Raw genomic sequence first — 19,015 nt, forward strand, 5'->3', positions numbered from 1 at the left:
TTTTTTGCGCAATACGATATAAATAACCAATAATTGGTGCTGAAAAGGTAAGTTATCTGATATTTCAGTATTTGAGCATTATAACCAGCAGAACTTTGCGAAAATCTTAGAAAAATAAGGAAAAAGGCTAACGTATATTTTTCTTCAGATTTCGTCCCGATGCTGGCAACATTGCTCACAGTTTTGTTGTCAAAACTTGAATCCAAACAGCTGTTTGAAAAGCAGCCCATAAACATTAGGTGCCCAAGCGGCCACACTCTCATCATGTTCAACGCACTAAAAGACCAGGCAGTGCAAATCGATACGAAACTTAAAACCTTACGCAAACAGTGCACCACATTCGCGATCGGGTACATCGAAAAGGACGAGTCGAAGCAGCATTCCGTGCGGAAAACGATAACGGCTACCCGAAGCGAATTGCGTGACTGTACGGCGGACTGTGACAGTTTGGTAGAACAAACACAGGCACTTTTTACGCTGTTGACATTGGCCGATAAAGCGGCCGACGAAATATACGATTCTGTTATCAAACTATATAACGAGCAAGGTGTAAAGGTGCCCCCAATCGAGGTAGATAGCATACCGGTTGGATTTCCCGTCCATCTGCTACCCTTACCGGAACCGGAGGTCACTGCCAAAGTAGAGGAAGAATCTGAACTGAAGGAGGAAGAGCCCCACAGTAGCGGTAGTGAGTGTGATTCGGAAGGATTTATTTCGGAAATTTTCATCACAAGACCGCCCGGTGAGGAAGGGCTTGCACCGGAAACACCGATGATAAAAAGTAGAAAAAGGCTATTTTAATCGTTACACAGCAGCTTTTTTTATTGCTACTCGTACGGATTGTGTGAGAAGGTGGTGCAACGATGGCAACGATACCGGCGGTAACTAGAATATCGTCACGCCTGATTCGGATTCTGGGCTGCAATCCTAGCCCGATGACGCTGCAAGGCACGAATACGTATCTGATCGGTAGTGGACGAAGGTGATATGGCGTAGTAATTTGTGTCGTTGTGTAAAGCTGTTTCTTACCTTGGTGGAAATTTTCCTTTTTTGCAGACGAATTTTGTTGGACACGGGAGATGCGAACGTGAAAGAGTACATCGGTCATCTACGTAAAGTGTTGATGGACGAGCGAGTTCTCATAAACGATATAATTATTTCCCACTGGCATCATGACCATATCGGAGGAGTAGACGATATACTGGAGGTCATCGATAACAAAGGTACCTTACGGGTGGTTCCAGCATTCTTTCTTTATGCTCCTTAACACTAGGCTTTTTCTTGTAGATACATGCAACGTGTGGAAATTCCCCCGGACCGATGCTCCCGAGCCGGAAGTACGAAATACGATGCTAAAGGAATTAAAAGATGGACAAATATTCACCACCGAAGGAGCAACATTGAAAGTGGTCCATACGCCGGGCCACACAACAGATCATGTTGTGCTAGTTCTGCAGGAAGACAATTCGCTTTTCAGTGCCGATTGTATTCTCGGTGAAGGTACAACGGTATTTGAAGATTTGTATCTGTACATGAAAAGTTTGGAAACGATTCTGAATGCAAAACCTTCTGTTATCTATCCGGGGCACGGTAATATCATCGATGTAAGTTTACTATTGTCGGGAAGTGAATTTTCTTTCAAATGCCTTTCTGACATGTAAATTTAAAATATCCTCTGCATGTTTCAGGACCCAACGGAACGAGTAACGGAGTACATCAATCATCGCAATCATCGGGAGAAACAAATCTTTGCCGTGTTTGAGGAAAACCCGAATAAGCAGTACAACGAGATGGACGTTGTGCGCACGGTGTACAAGGAAACGCCGGAGCAACTGTGGGCTGCAGCAGCGTACAATGTTAATCATCACCTGAAAAAGCTAACCGTCGAGGGCAAGCTGCTCGAGTGTGTTGATAGCGAGGGCGGCAATAGCTGGAAGTATGTCCAGCCAGCTTCTCTGTAAAAGTGCGTTGTTTCGCTTGCCATAAATGTGGTGGAACTATTTGGGATTTAAAATTAGTTGAGTAAAATCAGCAACCAAGCGGTTGAAGATATAAACGTTATTTTTCTTTATTTTCATCCGTAATATAAGTTAACTTAATTCTTGTCTAACCTGGGGTGTGGGCACCGTGTTGCAAAGTATACAACTCTGCAGTAAATACAGCATATAAGGGGGGGGGGGGGGGGGGGGGGGGGAAGATTAAATCTTGGAGGCCTGTGAAGCGATCGATAATAGGGTCACGTCAGCCACCGAGAGCACAGAAAGGAAAGAACTTTGTCTGATTTTTATTGCACAGTGCAGCAGCAGGATCGTCCTTCCAGTTCACTGCGAAGATGATCTTCCACCGTAACCGTTGGCAGTTGCTGGTGCGGATCCTGCCGGTAGGACGAATCAATTTTTGCCACCATTCCGGACGGATTCGATTTCCTCCTTGATGAGTTCGATCTTTTCGGCGTAGTTTTTCTGGATTTCCTGGAATTTGACGAAGAAGAATCCTTTGAATGAAAGTTTGTTTAGAAGATGGGCATTAGAACATGATCGTAATGAGTATAAAGGAGTATGAGAAAGGTAACGTGAAGCAACACAAAATCACATCACACAGAGCGGGATTTTTTGGATGGATTTTTTATTACATTCAAATTTACAACGACAATTGTACGGTGGGGTTTGTGTTTTTAAATATCTTCTCTACAATATATGAAGGATCAGACAAACGAGACACAAAAGTCACAGGTGGGGTTTTTTTTCTATGCGAACACAGAACACAACGGCACACGGAAGAGGATCAAATGATGGGGAAGAGGGAAGTAGGTTTGCAGTGAACCGGAAGCGGAACAACATGTCGGAAAGGCGCATATGAACAGCACTTTACCTCACTTTTCTTTTGCGTGTGTGGAGTGTTGTTGTAAATGGTAAGAAGAAAGATATTAAGAACGTAAGCGAATATGTAGTAGAAGAAGTAGTAGTAGTAGAGTAGTGCAAAAATGATTTAGTAATAGCGCGCACAGTGCAGAGCGAATAGTGAGAGACACTCCGTTGAGACATAGGTGGTAGTTTTGTTGGAGTCAGTGGTTTTTAAAAATCATTTCTTTGTATGTGCAGTTTTTTTCAAGCATGGAAAATCAATCCCAGCTCGATCCGCCGTTTTCTGAAAGTGTGAAGAAGAGAAAAGATAGAAATATTTATACAATTACGAGCACGGAAACGTAAGAAAGGAGGATGTGTTCTAGAAGCGGTATTGGGTATTTTGGTTGTAACGGTGTTACGGGTACATTACTATCGCCTAGCATTTTGTATTTTAATCGGAAGTTTTTTAAGTTTATCACAAAAGGACCTGAAATAGGATAAATTAGTAACGTTACGCAGTAACAATTATGGTAGCGATTTATAAAATTTAAACAAAGAGCTTGCTTTGCCAATGCTTTTGCTGCCGCTGCAGGTATGGATTTTTACGATTTTTAAAAGCAATTCTCCTGTGTCCTATCGAATCAAACAACCCATAGCGGAAATTGGGGCAAGTGTGTCACGTTAAGCAATTTATGCTGTATCTTACTTAAATTGTTTTCCAAAAGCTAATTTTGCCATCATTGTCATTTTACACTTATTGTTCACTCATTAATCAGTCCCAGAAAAAATAAATGCGAAATAACCGTTTTATTACAGTTTTAAAAATGGTTAAAAAGAAGGTTGTAAGATGTTCGAACATTATCACTCATCATCACTATGTGCTAGGGGTAAGTTTGGTTCACCAATTTCTCCTCTTTTAGGCGTTAAAATAGTTTCATAACGAGCAGAACAAAGCTCCTTACTGGAAAAATCTTTGTATTCTTTAGCACCAAAGCCCTCCTTTCGGTCAAGGATCCCACTGTCGATTCCATTCTATCCCTTGGTCACTCATTTTCACTTCTAATGACAAAAATACGAACTAATTCCGCGATTCAATCACAAGTCGAATCGATCGGAATCACGTGAAACCGAAATTGAGATCACGTGTTTTTTAACAATATTGTTTACTTATTTTTATAGCTCAACGATCATTACAATCGCCGAAAAGTTTGCGACACTCATGCCCCCCTTTGGCCTTAAAATATTTTTTTTTTAAATTCGATTTTTTTTTTGGTGAAAAAAATTTTTTTTGAGCTGGTTTCATGTTTTGACGACTTTTTATCTTTACTTTGTCGTGTATTTCACAGTTTTTATTATTTTGTTTTTTTTTTGTGTTTTGAGAACTTATTTGAGCTGGTTGAAATATTACATACTTTCACTAAATTTCATTGATCACCAGAAAAAAGATGATAAAAGTGAGCGAGTTTGTTTGAATTTTAAAATTGATGAATGGCCATATTTTCATGAGAATCGAAAAAAAGTGACTAATAATCGATTTCATGATTTCAAAATACTAAGCGCGCTCACTCACTCCACTACATCGTGTTTTTGAAAATATCACAAAGTTATCAGTTGATTCAATTGATCCATTGATCGGTGGAGGAAGGTGAAGAAGGGTGGAGAAGGTTGATTCGTACTACACATGTTATTCCCCTCCTTAGCAAAGAAGTTAGCAATAGTGAGGCACATCCTGAATGTTCGATTACAAACGCTTCAATCTTTGGAACCCCCTCTCGCAGGACTTAAGTAAAGGACTAAAAAATGTTACGGACGACTGATAACAAAAATTGAAATTTATTCGTTTGATCATTATGAAACTAGAATCCGTCTATCCAAAAATTACACTAAATGAGCAGCCGACGGTATTGATAGTATACGGTTACAATATAATAAGACGGGCGGGAGCGGGTGGCGACTTCCATGTCCACCGTCCTGCTGTCTTTAGCAATCATCACCTTTCATGGTATCTGAGGTGTGTCGTTTATTTGGGCACCGTAACATCAGGCAGAAATGAGGTGGTGAAGTCAATTTTCAACGAATCTACTTCGTTTTTTTTGTAAACTTTAGTAGAACATTTTGGGAACCCGTTCCTGTGGTTAGATGAATCATGAAATCGATTATTAGTCGCATTTTTTCGATTTTCATGAAAATATGGCCACCATTCATCAATTTTAAAATTCAAATCAAAAATTCCTTCTATTTTTGGGTATCCCTTCTTTAAATTTCAAACATTTCAGTTCTTTTATTATTACACAATCATAGACAATCTTTTGGGAAAAAACACAAAGCTACTGTTGATCATTAAGTTGCTGATGATCATTCTACCAAAATTAAGTACAGTTATACCTAGCAGTATAGACTTTTTGAAAAGCGGACACAAAAGTGGACTTATTTTATTGGCGGTCATTGTATATCTCGACCTTAGGACCTTATCCTGCCATTCTTCTTATCATGTTGCATCCAAAAGAAGGAGAAGCGTCTGGTCGCTTCGAGAGATGTTGAGAAATAAAATCATTTATTTTGAAGAAAGCAATTGACAAGGTGTTAGACAATTGCTGTAAGAATCCTCAGAACAGGATGGAAATATTTTTGAAGAATGCTTCTGGATCTTGGTCTTGATCTCGTGCTAAATTTTAATCCGTTGGCCACCTATTGCTATATATTTTTTTAAACAATCCTTAACTCACACTTTTTTGAAGATTTGTTTATAAAACAGTTTTGGATAGGTTAAAGTAATTGGAATGGAATAAATTGGTAACGAAAAGATGACATAGGAAGAATCGTGTTGATACAAGATATTGGCTTTTTTCGAAATCAATCCAAATCCAAATTTTAAAAATGATACATTAGTTCAAAATAAGTCTGACCCAGCTGAAACCCGGCAAAATGCCAGAGTGACCCTTAACTGCACTGCGAAATATGGTGTTATAATTTGCTCGATGATTGCATTTCCCATCTGTAGTGCATTAGAACGAATTTCCTCACAGCTACGACCACAACGCGCAGGCGTGAGCGGATGAGAATTCGGTGCAGTCAGTCAGTCAGATAGGAATGGTAGTGCTAGTGGTAGTAGTAATATTGCAGTAGTGCGTAGCATAAAGAGCAGTAGTAGTAAAGTAAAAGAAGAGAAAGAAAAAGAAAAGGGTGCAACAACGGTGAGTGTGTGTGTTGCGAGCGGGGAAGTGGCGTGTAGTGCGGTCTGCACTTATAGCGGTGGCGGTCTGCGGTAAAAATATCACCGCCATCATAACGACAGGCGGCAGGCAACTACACTAACCTTGAAGAGCTCGAGCTGTGTCGTGTACTCTTCCCGCAGATCGTTGTACATCTTTTGCGAGACGGTCAGCTTCTTCTCGAGCAGCGTTTGCCGTTCCCGTTCCGCCTTCATCTTGCTGTCGATGTTTTCGAACCGCGTCTGCAACTGCTCGTGCTCCATGTTCCGGATGTTTAGCATGTCCTTGGTTACCGCGACCACCTCCTTGATGTTTTCGATCTGGTTCTGGAGCGCCTTAATCTGCATGTCCTGCGTTTTGACCGTCTTCGTGCGCTCGAACAGCAGCTCCTTCGCCTTGTTCATCACCTCCTCGTGCTTTTCCTTCAGCTTCTTGATCTCGTTCGGGTCCGCCTTGCTACTACCCGAGTGCGCGATCAGTTCACCTTCGAGCTGGCTCACTTTCGACTTTAGGATGTCGTTCTCCAGCATTCTCTTCTTCAGCTCGCTCTCCAGATCCTCTATCCGCTCGTTCGAGTTCTTGGTCGGGGACAGCTCACACTCCAGCTGGGTCACCTTTGAGCGCAGTATATCACTCTCGATAGTACGCTTCTTCAGCTCGTTCTCCAGCTCACTGATGCGATCGGTCGATTCCTGGGTAGTGGTCGGTTCATCCTCCGCCTGGTTTAGCTTCGATTTTAGTATATCATTCTGGATCTTAAGATTGCGGATCTCCTTCTGTAGCTCTTCGATCTTTTCGTTCGCCGGACTGTCCGCCAACGGTACACGCTCCAGCTGTTCCATCTTCGATCGCAGGATATCGTTCTCGATGTTCTTTTTCTTCAGCTCCTGCTCGAGCGTTTCGATCTTGTAGCTACTAGCACCACCCTGCACCTGTTTGGTCTCCAGCTCAGTCAGCTTCGATCGCAGTATTTGACTTTCGGTGGTGCTCTTCTTGAGGCCCTTGCGCAGCTCCTCGATCTGCTCGCTATTCGAGTCCTGTGTTGCGGTCGATTCCTTCTCGAACATTTGCATCTTCGCCCGCAGCATGTTACCCTCGGTGGTGCTTTTCTTCAGGCCCTTTTCCAGCTCCTCGATGCGTTCGGTTGACTCTTCATTTTCGCGCGATGCCGCATCACTCTCCAGCTGGCTCACCTTCGCCCGCAGTATGTCCGCCTCGATCTGGTACTTCTTGACCTGCTTCTCCAAATCACGCATCCGTTCGCTCGCTTCCTGTGCGTTCGAGGGTGTGTTTTCGAACTGCTTCAGCTTCGACCGCAGGATATCGCTCTCGATGTTTTTCTTCTTTAGTTCGCGCTCCAGTTCACCGTTCCGTTCGGACGCTTCCGAGTCACCTTCCAGCTCCTTCACCTTCTCCCGCAGGACCACACTCTCGGTACGCTGCAGACCCCGCACCAGCTCATCGATTTTCTCCTGCGCTTCCGGTGTCTGTGGCTCACTTTCGACCTCCGTCAGCTTGCCCCGCAGTATACCGTTCTCGATGATGCGCTTCTTCAACTCCTTCTCAAGCTGCTTCACACGCTCGGTAAGATCCTGCGAGGCTTGCGGATTTGTTTCCGCCTGCGACAGCTTCGAACGCAGAATGTCCAGCTCCATCGTCTTACGCTTGAGCTCCTTCTCAAGCGTTTCGATCTTCTCGTTCGAAGCCGCATTGTTCGAAGGGACCTGCTCGAGTTTGCCAACCTTTGCACGCAAAATATCACACTCGATCGTCTTCTTCTTCAGGTCTTTATCGAGATTACTTTTTTTGTCCTTTAAATCTTCGACCTCCGTTTCGAGCCGGTTGATTTTGCTCAGAAAGTCCTTCTCCAACCACGCATCAAAGTTGCTCATATCGTCCAGGTCGGACATTTTGTCTGCCTTCTGATTTTAAACCACTCACCGAACGGACACGGCACACACGTCGGTTCGGTTAACTTTAAACGCCTACACACGCACACGCACACGCACACTCTTTCGCTGCGTCGCGCACTTGTTGTACACCCTGGCCGGGACCCGATGCGACACACGAAGGCACCAGAATGAACGCAGCACCCAAGAATTTCAAATGCTACGATTAATTATACCACGCTGTTAAACCCCGTTCCGCGGAACCGGTGTCTCTGCTGTTTGCTGAGGGAGCAGCGGCGTGGCGTAGCGAAATTCCTTTGCGACCACTCACCGCGCTGCCGAACACGCAACACAAAAAATTGGCGAGAATCCTCGAGGCCGAAATTCCTTCCTGTAGCTGCTACTACTTCACGGCTCACTTCGGTTACGTTTGAGGCATGCAACGGAAAAAGGATCTATCTTATAAGAGATCCTTCTTTTTTATGCACCTTGATCTTCAGCGATCCTGGTAATATATTTGGTCTCTCCACTCCAAGGCACCAAAAGAGTTGAGGTATTATTTTCTACCACCTTTAACCTGAATACACAACACCACACGACACTCGGTTACACGTTTCCCTAGTACGTCCAACTAAACCGACAAACATTCACTAACTGATCCAATCCGAATCTCGCGTCGTACCCATCGGTCCCGGGTAGTAAAGGCCACGATCGGACGCGCCTGCGTATCTGCCACCTGCTTACCACCACTAGGTAGGACCATTTCGCACCAAAGTGATCGCGTACGATCGTGGACCGTCGTAGGTTCCGATGCTCCAAACTACTGCACAGAATGCGGGTGTAAAACATAGGAGAGTGGAGTGAGAGCAATACGCCCCAGAGAACCGCCAGAACCAACCACCAAACCGTCGTACGATTGAGAAACGTACGCAAAGGAAAATGCTCAATAAATTTGCTCCCCGAAATGAAAATCTATTTTTGCCACTGGCAGACACATCATGCTGTTGACTTGGTGATGGCAGCAGGTTCGACAATTTGCCGGTTGTTTCACGACACACCTTTCCGGGGGACTAGCGACTGAGTAGTTTGCATCTTCATCGTACACACTTATCCGGATTAATTCTTCATCCGGCTTCGAGGTTCGGGAAGATCACCTTATAATACACTACAATGCGTTACAACTCTTTCATACAATGTCCGGCGACTTCCTGGTTCACAATGGCGTTATTTTATCTAGCCCCGTTAACTTGTTAACGGTTTCATCATTCGTGTTCCATTAGCAGCTTGTAAGGAACTGTGCATGCCTTTCATCGAGATGCATTTAGATGCATCCGAGTTGAATTGCTTACTTTATTCCTCCATTGGCCCGGAAACATCCAGAGTAATCGCGGGCACCTGTGGATGTGAGCGCTGAATTTTGTATTAGAATTGCACCACCAACCAACCATGCACCACCTTCTAGAGGAATCCCAAAAAAAATTCGATATTCCGATTGGAGTCTCTGTGGCTTCGCATGACAATTCCGACCGGGAAGGTTTTTTTTCCCGCTGAGAAATTATACTGCAATCGAACCCACTACCGTTTGAGTACCGCTGGCGCACAGTTATTTATAGGAAACCGCACGCATCCGCACCTTCTGGGGGTTTTTTGGATGATTCGTTCCTGTTGGACGTGGTCGTGTCGTAAGCGAAACAAACACGAAATCCGGAGCAACCGAACCGCGCGCCGTTTTTACGCCGTTCTACCGCAGGATTCAACCAAAACGACATCAACACTACCACCGTCGAAGTAGATGCAGACAGAAATCATTTCATTAACAGGAAAAGAAGGTTTACAGAAGCATATTACGAGCGTGTGTCCTTCACACTGTCGGCGTTTATGGCCGCTCTGTAATCACGTGTTTCGGCGTCGTACTGCATCGGTTGGATGTAAAACGATGTAAAGTAGAACTATAATTTTTAATGTAATATATGTAGGACCCTGCATGGTTGGAAAGCATTTCCACTATAACCAGCGCCATCCATCATGAAGGCATCCGCCTTGCATCTTTTAGCAAATGCTTGTAAACAATCGATCATTGCTGCTGAGTTTTAACGAGCCCCTGTGTCCTGATGAAATTAATGGCCTGTTGAAGCCTACGCTCATCACCATTTCTTTAACGCACCAGAATAGCTATTGATCACAGAGTTATGTCGTTTCCGGGTCAAGAATCTTGAGTAGATCTACACCAAAAAAAAAAAAAGATGGAAGATCCTCTCGGGTACTGGTTCATGACACAAGACAGTTTTAGTGGTCGTTCAAAGGGCATGTCTCCCCGCTATGGCAAGCTAAATAGGGCAGTGGTGCAGTGGGTAAAAATAACACCGATTGTAGGTGGACCGGTGCGGTCGCCAGTACCGCACAGAGTGCACTTTTTTGGATTTTTGGAACAAACATTTTTGCTGCCCCCCACCCAACATCTATCAAAGGGCGAACCGCGTTGATCGTTAGGTTATCTGCACGTACATTTAATTTTAAACTCCAACTGGAATTGCAGTAATAGGAGCAGCGCACAGTGGATTTTTAAAATTATTAATCGGAACATACTTTCATGGGTAGGACGAGTGTGCTTCCTTACGAAGGTTAATCATCACTTCTGTTTAAACAAACAACATTGGTGTGTTTGAAAATCGGATTTGGTTTGTAGATTCACAGTTGAATCGTGAAGGCTTGATGTTAGTAGTAGTCCAAGTGCGAATAAATACTGTTTGGGAAGTAAATGTTTGCCGCGCATGAAAAAGGGACCGCTAGTTATATGAGCTACTTTCATCTTGATTGAGGTATTCCAAGTGGAAACGAGGTGTGTTTTGCCATTTTTTTCAATTGCTATAATAACATAAATAGTGAATTAGTGTTACCGATCTTTCACGCGGCAGGATTGATTATCGAGTCCCATCCCATCAGGACCGTTTCTCCATAAGCAGGACTGATCAATTTTTATTCTTGCACTACAATACATCCTAGAGAGGCCTGTACAAGTTTTTGGGAAGATCACTATTTAATTCGGGAGAAGATTCTACTTTGTCTTCCCTATGGATGTCGTTTCCGGACTCCAGTAGTGCTTCCTCGCTCCGTCGGGAGAATTAGGCGAATTCGTCGCTGGTTGAACTCTGTAGTGCTTCCCCACTCCGGCGGAAGAATTAGAGACAATCGTCGTAAGTTGAACTTTGATCCGCGGTTGAATTAGAAGAAATCGCCGACGATTGAACTCTGGTCCACCGCTAAATATTTCTCCTCATAATCCAGGAAAAACGATTAACTCTGTGACCTTGGTGAAACTGATGGATTCATTGGTAGCAACTTGTACTAGGCGATCCAGGAAAAAGCCAATACGTCCGATCCAAGAAGATATTACGACCTAGCAAAGACCACCAACGGCGGATACTTGCATCCAGTTTGTTACCGTCAGCAACAACTATCTAATAACGGATTTAAATTCAACTCAATGAAGTCAATATAGCAGACCTACATTTTTTGGTTATAATACAAATCTGATGATTTTAGAGCCAAGGAAGAGGAGTAATGAACGTTTTCTAAGGGATTTGATTCTCGGACCTTCATATTACTGAAGAAATCCCGCAATGAATAAAGTTTCAACAATTTGTCGTTGCTAATTTCGTTTACCGAAGTACGAATGACTTCCCTTATCCTTCATGAAGTTCATGTCTGGTTACCTGGTTAGCAGTTATGTTCTCAAGCCTTTCTTTGCCGAATGCACTGTTGATCACATGGGAACAGTAACTTCATCAGTGTTGCGAAGTTTTTCTCTCTGAAAAACATAATTTGTTCACTTTCTCATATATGTCAACTCACACAGAAAACTGTTCGCTTTAAGTTACAGTTTTATATTTCGGTACTGGTTTCACAAGGAAAAGAAAAAATGCACACATGTGAAACTCATTAAAAGTATGTAAGTAATGTAACATGAGTCCGTCTGGTTGCCGGTGAGTTGTGTGAGCAGCGTGTGTGTGTGTGTGATAATAATAATGAAACGACGAGCTGGTATTAGCGAGACAAACGAAAAACTACGAGAAGAAAGAGGTGCGTGCAGCAATAATATTGCTCTGGTCGCCATGGGCACGGCAAACTAGCGATAGAATAAAAGCTTAATTCGTACGTAGCCATTACTGGCAGGCATCGCCGATCGATCTAACCGTCCAGCTCACCAGCCGCACAAGCATCACCGTAATTCTTGCCTCCCTTTTCTTCCGGGTTCAGCGTGATCATGTCATCGATTCGTAGAATCGTGATTGCTGCTTCCGTTGCGAACTTTAGGGATTTGATTTTCGACATGGCCGGTTCAAGCACACCAGCCTTCTTGTTGTCCTTAACCACACCCTCGATCAGATCGAGTCCGTACCACTTCAGCTGGGCGTGATCCACAACCGTCTGGCTGGAGTTGTGATAGGCACGCAGCTTCGCCACCAAATCCGTCGCATCTTTGGCCGCATTGACTGCCAACGTTTTCGGAATGACCAGTAGCGATTTCGCGAATTCGGCGATAGCGAGCTGTTCGCGGGAACTTAGCGAGGTAGCAAAGTTTTCCAGATAGATCGAAAGAGCTGCCTCAACACAACCACCCCCAGCCACCACCTTTTTGCCCTCCAGCACCCGTTTCGCCACGCACAGAGCATCGTGAATCGAACGTTCCATCTCATCGCAGTAGAAATCGTTGGGACCGCGCAGAATGATCGATGCGGCGGTACGTGCTTTCGGGCCACGGATCAGAATCAACTCATCGTCGCAGACAAACTCTTGCACAACTTCCGCCGCCTCACCGACGTAGCTCGCTTCGAAGCTTTCCTCTCCCTCCATGTTGGTGAGCGACGTAAGGTAAGCAGCACCGGTTGCCTTTGCGATACGCTTCAGATCAGCCTTCTTCACACGCCGGACAGCCATTGCGCCAGCCTCGACGAAATACTTAAGGCAAAGATCATCGATGCCACCACTGCACAGGACCACGTTAACGCCCGTCGCCAAAATCTTCTCGATCTTCTCCTTCGTAATGTCCAGCTCACGGGCACGGATGCCTTCCAGCTTTTCCGGATCCGTAATCAGCACCTGTACGCCCAGCTTCATTTTGGTTTTTTGCAGCGAAAAGTCCAAACATGCAATCTTCGCATTGACAATCTTTTTCGGCATCTGTTGCGAAGCGATCGTACAGTTGAGGGCGTAACCCTGTACCAGGATACTTTCGCGTGCCGATTTACCGTGCGCTTTCAGCACATTGACTGCCTTGATCGGGTAGGCCGGGTTGCCCTTGGGGTCGACAATTTTCACTGCCTGTGCCGCATCGACCACCATCGTGGCGAAATAGTCCGCATCGGCACCGATAATCTTAGAGCTCATCGATGTTTTCGCCACATTGATCAACGTTTCCCGTCCGAGTTCGTCCACCGGTGCGGTCAAATGCTCGGAAATGTATTTGCAAGCCTCCTTACACGCCAGCCGGTAGCCGGCAATGATGGACGTTGGGTGAATCTTTTGCTTTACCAGCTCGTCGGCATTTTTGAGCAGTTCTGCCGCAATAATTACGACCGAAGTGGTACCATCGCCGACCTCTTCGTCCTGCAGCTGGGCCAGTTCGCACAGTACCTTGGCAGCCGGGTGTTCCACCTCGAGTAGTTTCAAGATCGTTGCTCCATCGTTGGTGACCGTCACATCGCCAATATCGTCCACCAGCATCTTGTCCAGTCCGACAGGACCAAGGGAGGACTTCACTATGTTTGCAATAGAGCTTGCGGCCATCACTGTGAGAGACAAAAAGAATCAAATCAAAACTTCAGTAAAGAAAAACAAATCGTACACACATAACCTCACAAAACGGAATGACTCATGCTATGCGGACCGATGAGAACATGTAAGAAAGATTACAGACCATTTCATGAAATAAATGTAGATTTTCCCTACATATACTGGAATATACCTTTTTAAGCTTAATCAGTAAAATGTTACAGGTTAAATCGCTTCTGCTATGTGAGCAACAGCAAAAACATGAAACCGGTATGCAATATTAAAGTTAATTTGCTGCAAAAAATGTGTATACCATTGCTGCCTATGCAGTTTACTGTATTTCTCGGACGGCCGAACAGTGCCTTAACCAAAATTCATTCCATTTTTCATTTAATTATCCAAAAATGTAGCATGTGATGCGGAACACCCACAGCCCTTTGGGGGGACGAACGACAACGGGACCTCTATGAACCAAGACCCCACACTTACCATTTTGTGTGCGGACAGGAGCTCCGGACGATCGGTTACCGGCCAGGGAAAGAGCGCTTGCTACCGTGGACATTGTTTGGCAGTGAGTAAATAAGGCTTTTTATTCCGAATGCGATGGAAATTGTGTACCGTTGTTCTCACGAAAATCACACACGGCTTATTCGGAACAGCGTTTTTGCAGCACACTTTTTTGTAGGGAGTTCCACTTGACAGCTGCACATCGGATTGTTTGACAATGTTGACATTTCCCAAGTAGCGTAGCGCAATTCTCGAAAACTCAAAAGTTCTGTTATAGTTCATAACGTTATTGCAATTTGCTAAAATAAAAAAAATCATTTTTTATCCAAAGGCCGCGGGTCACGGAGACTTCAAAACGAAAATTTTGAGTTCTCATGAGGGTTGTGAAAATTTCTCGCTTTAAAATCGTTTTTCGGGAACCTAGCGGTAGATTGTGTATGCACACAATCTACCTACACAATGCAATGGGGCATTGTGGCCCGAGACATTAAGAGTTAAAATGTATTTTACGTCTTTTTTTTAATCAATTACGCCTGTTTTAAAGTTTAACATCCTGTATTCGCAATGACGAAAAGCATGTTCCTTTCACCTGCCAAAAGTAGGAGCATGCTGCCGAAAATGGGAGTAAAATCAATGCTAGCATTTTTACGAATATCTCTTAAAAATTTATTTGAAACTCCAAACCTTATACATTTTTCGATAGTTTCACAACCAAATAATACCACTTTATACCAAAATAATTGATATTCATAAGAGTATTCGATTTTTTGCCGAACGGTTGCATTAACCTGCCGAAAACTGGCACAGTTACCCTACATATATAAACTAAAAGCACTTATTTAATCCAAAGTTTTAGCCTAAAAGACAGCGACACTCCCCCATTCACATGAGTTTTTGCTCATTCTCTTCCAATTCTCGAATCTTTAGCATAAAAAACCCTCTCACTTGAGTAGATCGCGATCTCATTTCGGTGAGCACACTGGGAAAATTCCTCACTGTACGTCATTAAATTATGTCCAAATAATATTTCGGTGTACCTGCGAATTGAGATTTAAATTCGTTCATCATAACTGCTGCAAACTGTTTCCAACTCAAAGGTGTGTGTTTGTGCGTCCTCCAGTTATTTAGCCAAGTTTGATTTAAGCTCAACTATTCAGCAACTCGCATTGATGAGCGGCCATTGATTGAAGAATTCCTTTATTATCGAAGACGGCACTCGAGCAACGTCTGTGTTGCAGAAGCGGTCGTTTGGGTTTTGCTGTTTCCTTTGCAACCACCATTCGAAAAGTAACGGCTGTGTCAACGTTTCGACCGGGCGCGAAACTTGTTGTTGGGGTTCACTTCCTATATGTGTGTGCGCACTGAAGGCGTCTCGCAGCACGTTGCTGGTGCTGTTGGCTTTGGATCGTTTGGAAACATAATTTCGCGACACACTCCATCGCTTTGATCAAAGAACGCATCGATTTCCAGGTATTCGCCGTTTTTTTCGTTTCTCATCCAGCCTGTATAGTGAGGTAAGACCGCACGTACAACGAGCTTTCTTGCACGTGTATTAGTGACAAAAAACGGCCGAAAAGGATCGAAAAGAACGCAAGATAACGCCAAAGAAGAGGATCACAAAAAGAGCGTTAACGAGAGTTCTTGCAGAAAGGGTGCGCATCGAGCGAACAGGATTTGCTAAAGTTAAAAGGTGCGCGGTGTTAAGAAACAAAAAAAACTACATACACACGGGATATTTGTAAAGGATATTTGTACCATCACAAACGATTGATAACCACCACATCAGCGGCGTGTGGCGTGCGTGGTCATTTTGTTCCTAGTGACTGTTGTTGAGCATATAAAAAAAAGTAAGCGTAAAGCCCCCCGCTCTTCGACGGCGAACCAACATGAGTAGTGCCGCAAAGTCCGACGATAAAGCGGTAGACATTCCGGAAAAGCTGTACGATGCTGCCTCCAAGCGGACGTACCGGCGAATGCGGTTCTTCGGAAAGGTAAGCGTAAACATAGGATGTTCCAGCGCCTATAGCATCGCCCCTTCCCCAACCCCATTTCCTCGGGTATCCCCGCATTATAACCTCCAATAGTTGTGCCGGAAGTGGACCGGGTATACCGAGAGTTTTGGTGTTTACAGTGTAGATTTACTAAATTTATTATGCCGTCTCGGTGTGTAGGGTGGTTTCGCCAAGTGTTACGAGATAGTGGATGTGGCCACAAACGAAGTGTTTGCCGGGAAGATCGTCTCGAAGAAGCTGATGATGAAACACAACCAGAAAGAGAAAATGACGCAGGAGATTGCGATCCACCGTTCGTTGAATCACAAAAACATCGTCGGCTTTCATTCCTTCTTCGACGATCCGCTCAACATTTACATTGTCCTGGAGCTATGCAAGAAGCGGGTAAGTGTGTCTGTGTACCGGATATTACCGACCGAATCATCACGGTGTAACGAACTGGTTTTGCTCTTTCTCTGTCCCCGCCAACAGTCCATGATGGAGCTGCACAAGCGTCGAAAAATAATCACAGACTACGAGTGCCGGTACTACATGCATCAGATCATGACCGGTGTAAAGTATCTGCACGACAGACAAATCATTCACCGGGATCTGAAGCTGGGCAATCTGTTCCTGAACGATGAGCTGCACGTCAAGATTGGCGACTTTGGGTTGGCGACGAAGATTGAGTTTGAGGGCGAGCGGAAGAAGACGCTCTGCGGTACACCGAACTACATTGCGCCGGAAATACTGAACAAAAAGGGTCACAGCTACGAGGTAGACATTTGGTCGATCGGGTGCGTGATGTACACGCTGCTCGTCGGTCAGCCGCCATTCGAGACGAAAAGCTTGAAGGATACATACAATCGGATCCGGAAGTGTGACTATCGGTTGCCACCGACTCTGCGTAATACAGCGGCGGAAATGATCTGTGCGATGCTGCAGTCGGATCCGTTGAAGCGACCTCGCATTCAGAAGCTGTTTGAGTTTGAGTTTCTGGCCGGAAGTCACGTCCCGAGTTCACTGCCAACTTCCTGTCTTACGATGGCACCACGAGCAGATCAGTTGGAGCAGGCGGAACGTATGAACCGGAAACCGCTATCGGAAATGAACGGTGGAGGTAAGGTTTCGGGGAAGAGGGGAGTAGGTTTACCAGAACTGAAACTAATGACTCATGTCACACATTCGTTTTCCTTCAGATGATACCCGGTTCGAATCATCATTCCTGAAGAACAATCTGCACGATGCCATCACTGCCAGTGGTATGATTTCGCGTCACAATGATACTTACCGTACGGACATTGAAACGTTGCACCGCGAGCTGACGAAGCTGTTCCTGGCCAAACCACCCCGGCTGGCTAACAACTTGGATGATGAAAATACGGATCCGGCCGTTCAGCCACTGTTCTGGGTGTCGAAATGGGTCGACTATAGTGACAAGTACGGATTTGGCTATCAGCTTAGCGACGAGGGAATGGGTGTAATGTTCAACGACACCACCAAATTAATTATGCTTGCCAATGGACAGTAAGTAATTGCTGTGCGTTTTGAATGTCGCCTTTTGCGTTAACCACACAAGCACACTTTTCTATATACATTTTTTTTCTGCAGCAATGTCCACTTCATCGATAAGGAGGGCCAAGAATCGTACTGGGACGTGAACAATTTCCCACCGCATTTGGAGAAAAAGATGAAGCTGCTTACCTACTTCAAGCGTTACATGATGGAACATCTGGTGAAGGCCGGTGCCGGTGTAATGAATGTGGAAAGCGATCAGATATCCCGTATACCTCATATGCACACCTGGTTCCGTACGTTGTGCGCCGTTGTTATGCACCTAACAAATGGCACAGTGCAGGTAAGTTGTGTCCATTGGCCGGAAATCATTCAGAAACTTAGTTTTATTTTTGTATTTGCTAATTTAAACTAAATTCTTCCACAGCTGAACTTTTCCGATCATCAAAAGATTATTCTCTGCCCACTGATGCGCGCCGTAACGTTGATGGACAACAACAAAAATTTCCGTACGTATCGTTTCCAAACCATTATAGAGCAGGGCTGCTCGAACGATCTGTACACCAAGATACGGTACGCGCACGAGAAGATAAAGAAATTGCTGGAAAAGTTGTCATAAATCTCATTGCATACATGTTTCGTGTGTGTGTGTGTGTTTGTGTGTGTAACCGGTAACATTTTTTTGTCTAAGAAGCGCATTTCTTTAAACGGCCATCAAAGTGTAGCACAAAAAGAAAGCAAGATCGAGAGAGAAAGATAAAGAAACGTTATTTGTTTTTTTGAGCATGAAATAGGACGCGATATGAATTTTAATCCATTAACAAACAATAATGATCTGCACAATAGCGATAACAGGATAGGATTTATTTGGGTATTGTGTGGATATAGAGCGCTATGTTTTGTTACTCCATCTAATTGTCTTTAGTAAGTTTTGGGTTTTGCATTCTATTTCGCTATACCGTTTATTGATAGTTACAGCCACCCGTCGTTTACATTCCCTGCCGTTTCCACTGTCTATTTTGTGCATTTTCCGTTTAAGTTGAAGAGATTGTATAGTAAAAAAAAATCGTTTCCGATCAAGTGTACTTGTTTTAATCTCACCCAGCCGTTGTTAACCAACCAGTGCTTCCGGTTGCGCCGGTTAAGTTGTTCGAACTGTTTTGTGTTGTCCACGGAAACTGTAGTTAGTAAAGAAGATGGAGTAGCGGATTTACGGTACAATTTGAAAAAAAAAGTATTGAGATTTAGTGGGATTATAGGTAAGAGGGTAATCGAAGAAACTG

General features: G+C 44.3%; 6 protein-coding genes across 8 annotated transcripts in view; 3 read left to right on the forward strand and 3 right to left on the reverse strand.

Annotated features, from left to right (window-relative positions):
- LOC126565732 (uncharacterized) overlaps nt 1-801 on the forward strand; it is a 578,093-nt gene extending 577,292 nt beyond the window's left edge. Inside the window, exon 2 of the mRNA XM_050222942.1 lies at nt 240-801. Within this exon, the coding sequence (XP_050078899.1) occupies nt 265-801 (537 nt within the window). The 5' untranslated portion in view covers nt 240-264. The remainder of the gene's footprint in view (nt 1-239) is intronic.
- LOC126556635 (tyrosine-protein phosphatase 10D) overlaps nt 1-19,015 on the reverse strand; it is a 240,056-nt gene that overhangs the window by 50,350 nt on the left and 170,691 nt on the right. The gene's annotated exons all lie outside the window — the stretch shown is intronic.
- Nucleotides 864-1,965, forward strand: LOC126558689 (beta-lactamase-like protein 2 homolog). The gene is made up of 4 exons (XM_050214738.1): nt 864-982; nt 1,057-1,223; nt 1,288-1,604; nt 1,689-1,965. Exons 1-4 carry the CDS (start codon nt 864-866, stop codon nt 1,959-1,961), a joined length of 876 nt encoding a protein of 291 aa, XP_050070695.1. The 3' UTR covers nt 1,962-1,965.
- On the reverse strand, nt 2,285-8,007 carry LOC126557326 (uncharacterized). 3 transcript variants are annotated; one of them, XM_050213048.1, is made up of 2 exons: nt 6,163-8,007; nt 2,285-2,494 (listed from the first exon to the last, which is right to left on the reverse strand). In XM_050213048.1, exons 1-2 carry the CDS (start codon nt 7,966-7,968, stop codon nt 2,285-2,287), a joined length of 2,016 nt encoding a protein of 671 aa, XP_050069005.1. In that variant the 5' UTR covers nt 7,969-8,007. The 3 variants fall into 3 exon arrangements, with proteins under 3 accessions (XP_050069005.1, XP_050069006.1, XP_050069007.1); XM_050213049.1 differs by having other exon boundaries at nt 2,291-2,471; XM_050213050.1 differs by lacking the exon at nt 2,285-2,494 and adding an exon at nt 3,082-3,147.
- On the reverse strand, nt 12,129-14,423 carry LOC126557612 (T-complex protein 1 subunit alpha). Its single transcript, XM_050213454.1, has 2 exons — nt 14,209-14,423; nt 12,129-13,736 (listed from the first exon to the last, which is right to left on the reverse strand). The coding sequence occupies exons 1-2, from the start codon at nt 14,279-14,281 to the stop codon at nt 12,136-12,138; spliced, it is 1,674 nt and encodes a 557-aa protein (XP_050069411.1). The 5' UTR covers nt 14,282-14,423; the 3' UTR covers nt 12,129-12,135.
- LOC126557545 (serine/threonine-protein kinase polo) lies at nt 16,076-18,351 on the forward strand. Its single transcript, XM_050213353.1, has 6 exons — nt 16,076-16,217; nt 16,398-16,622; nt 16,710-17,337; nt 17,417-17,744; nt 17,829-18,075; nt 18,160-18,351. Exons 1-6 carry the CDS (start codon nt 16,113-16,115, stop codon nt 18,349-18,351), a joined length of 1,725 nt encoding a protein of 574 aa, XP_050069310.1. The 5' UTR covers nt 16,076-16,112.

This window comes from Anopheles maculipalpis, chromosome 2RL (assembly GCF_943734695.1).
Source record: "Anopheles maculipalpis chromosome 2RL, idAnoMacuDA_375_x, whole genome shotgun sequence".
Lineage (NCBI taxonomy): Eukaryota > Metazoa > Arthropoda > Insecta > Diptera > Culicidae > Anopheles > Anopheles maculipalpis.

Excerpts from the sequence above, each read along its gene's own strand:
- LOC126558689 (XM_050214738.1), top strand. The coding sequence starts at position 864 with ATGGCAACGATACCGGCGGTAACTAGAATATCGTCACGCCTGATTCGG. Across the intron at positions 983-1,056 it reads CTGATCGGTAGTGGACGAAG|ACGAATTTTGTTGGACACGG; the intron begins GTGATATGGCGT and ends CCTTTTTTGCAG. Across the intron at positions 1,605-1,688 it reads GGCACGGTAATATCATCGAT|GACCCAACGGAACGAGTAAC; the intron begins GTAAGTTTACTA and ends TGCATGTTTCAG.
- LOC126557545 (XM_050213353.1), top strand. The coding sequence starts at position 16,113 with ATGAGTAGTGCCGCAAAGTCCGACGATAAAGCGGTAGACATTCCGGAA. Across the intron at positions 16,218-16,397 it reads GAATGCGGTTCTTCGGAAAG|GGTGGTTTCGCCAAGTGTTA; the intron begins GTAAGCGTAAAC and ends CTCGGTGTGTAG. Across the intron at positions 16,623-16,709 it reads TGGAGCTATGCAAGAAGCGG|TCCATGATGGAGCTGCACAA; the intron begins GTAAGTGTGTCT and ends CCCCGCCAACAG.
- LOC126557326 (XM_050213048.1), bottom strand. The coding sequence starts at position 7,968 with ATGTCCGACCTGGACGATATGAGCAACTTTGATGCGTGGTTGGAGAAG. Across the intron at positions 2,495-6,162 it reads CACAGCTCGAGCTCTTCAAG|GATTCTTCTTCGTCAAATTC; the intron begins GTTAGTGTAGTT and ends TTTCATTCAAAG.
- LOC126557612 (XM_050213454.1), bottom strand. The coding sequence starts at position 14,281 with ATGTCCACGGTAGCAAGCGCTCTTTCCCTGGCCGGTAACCGATCGTCC. Across the intron at positions 13,737-14,208 it reads TCCTGTCCGCACACAAAATG|TGATGGCCGCAAGCTCTATT; the intron begins GTAAGTGTGGGG and ends TGTCTCTCACAG.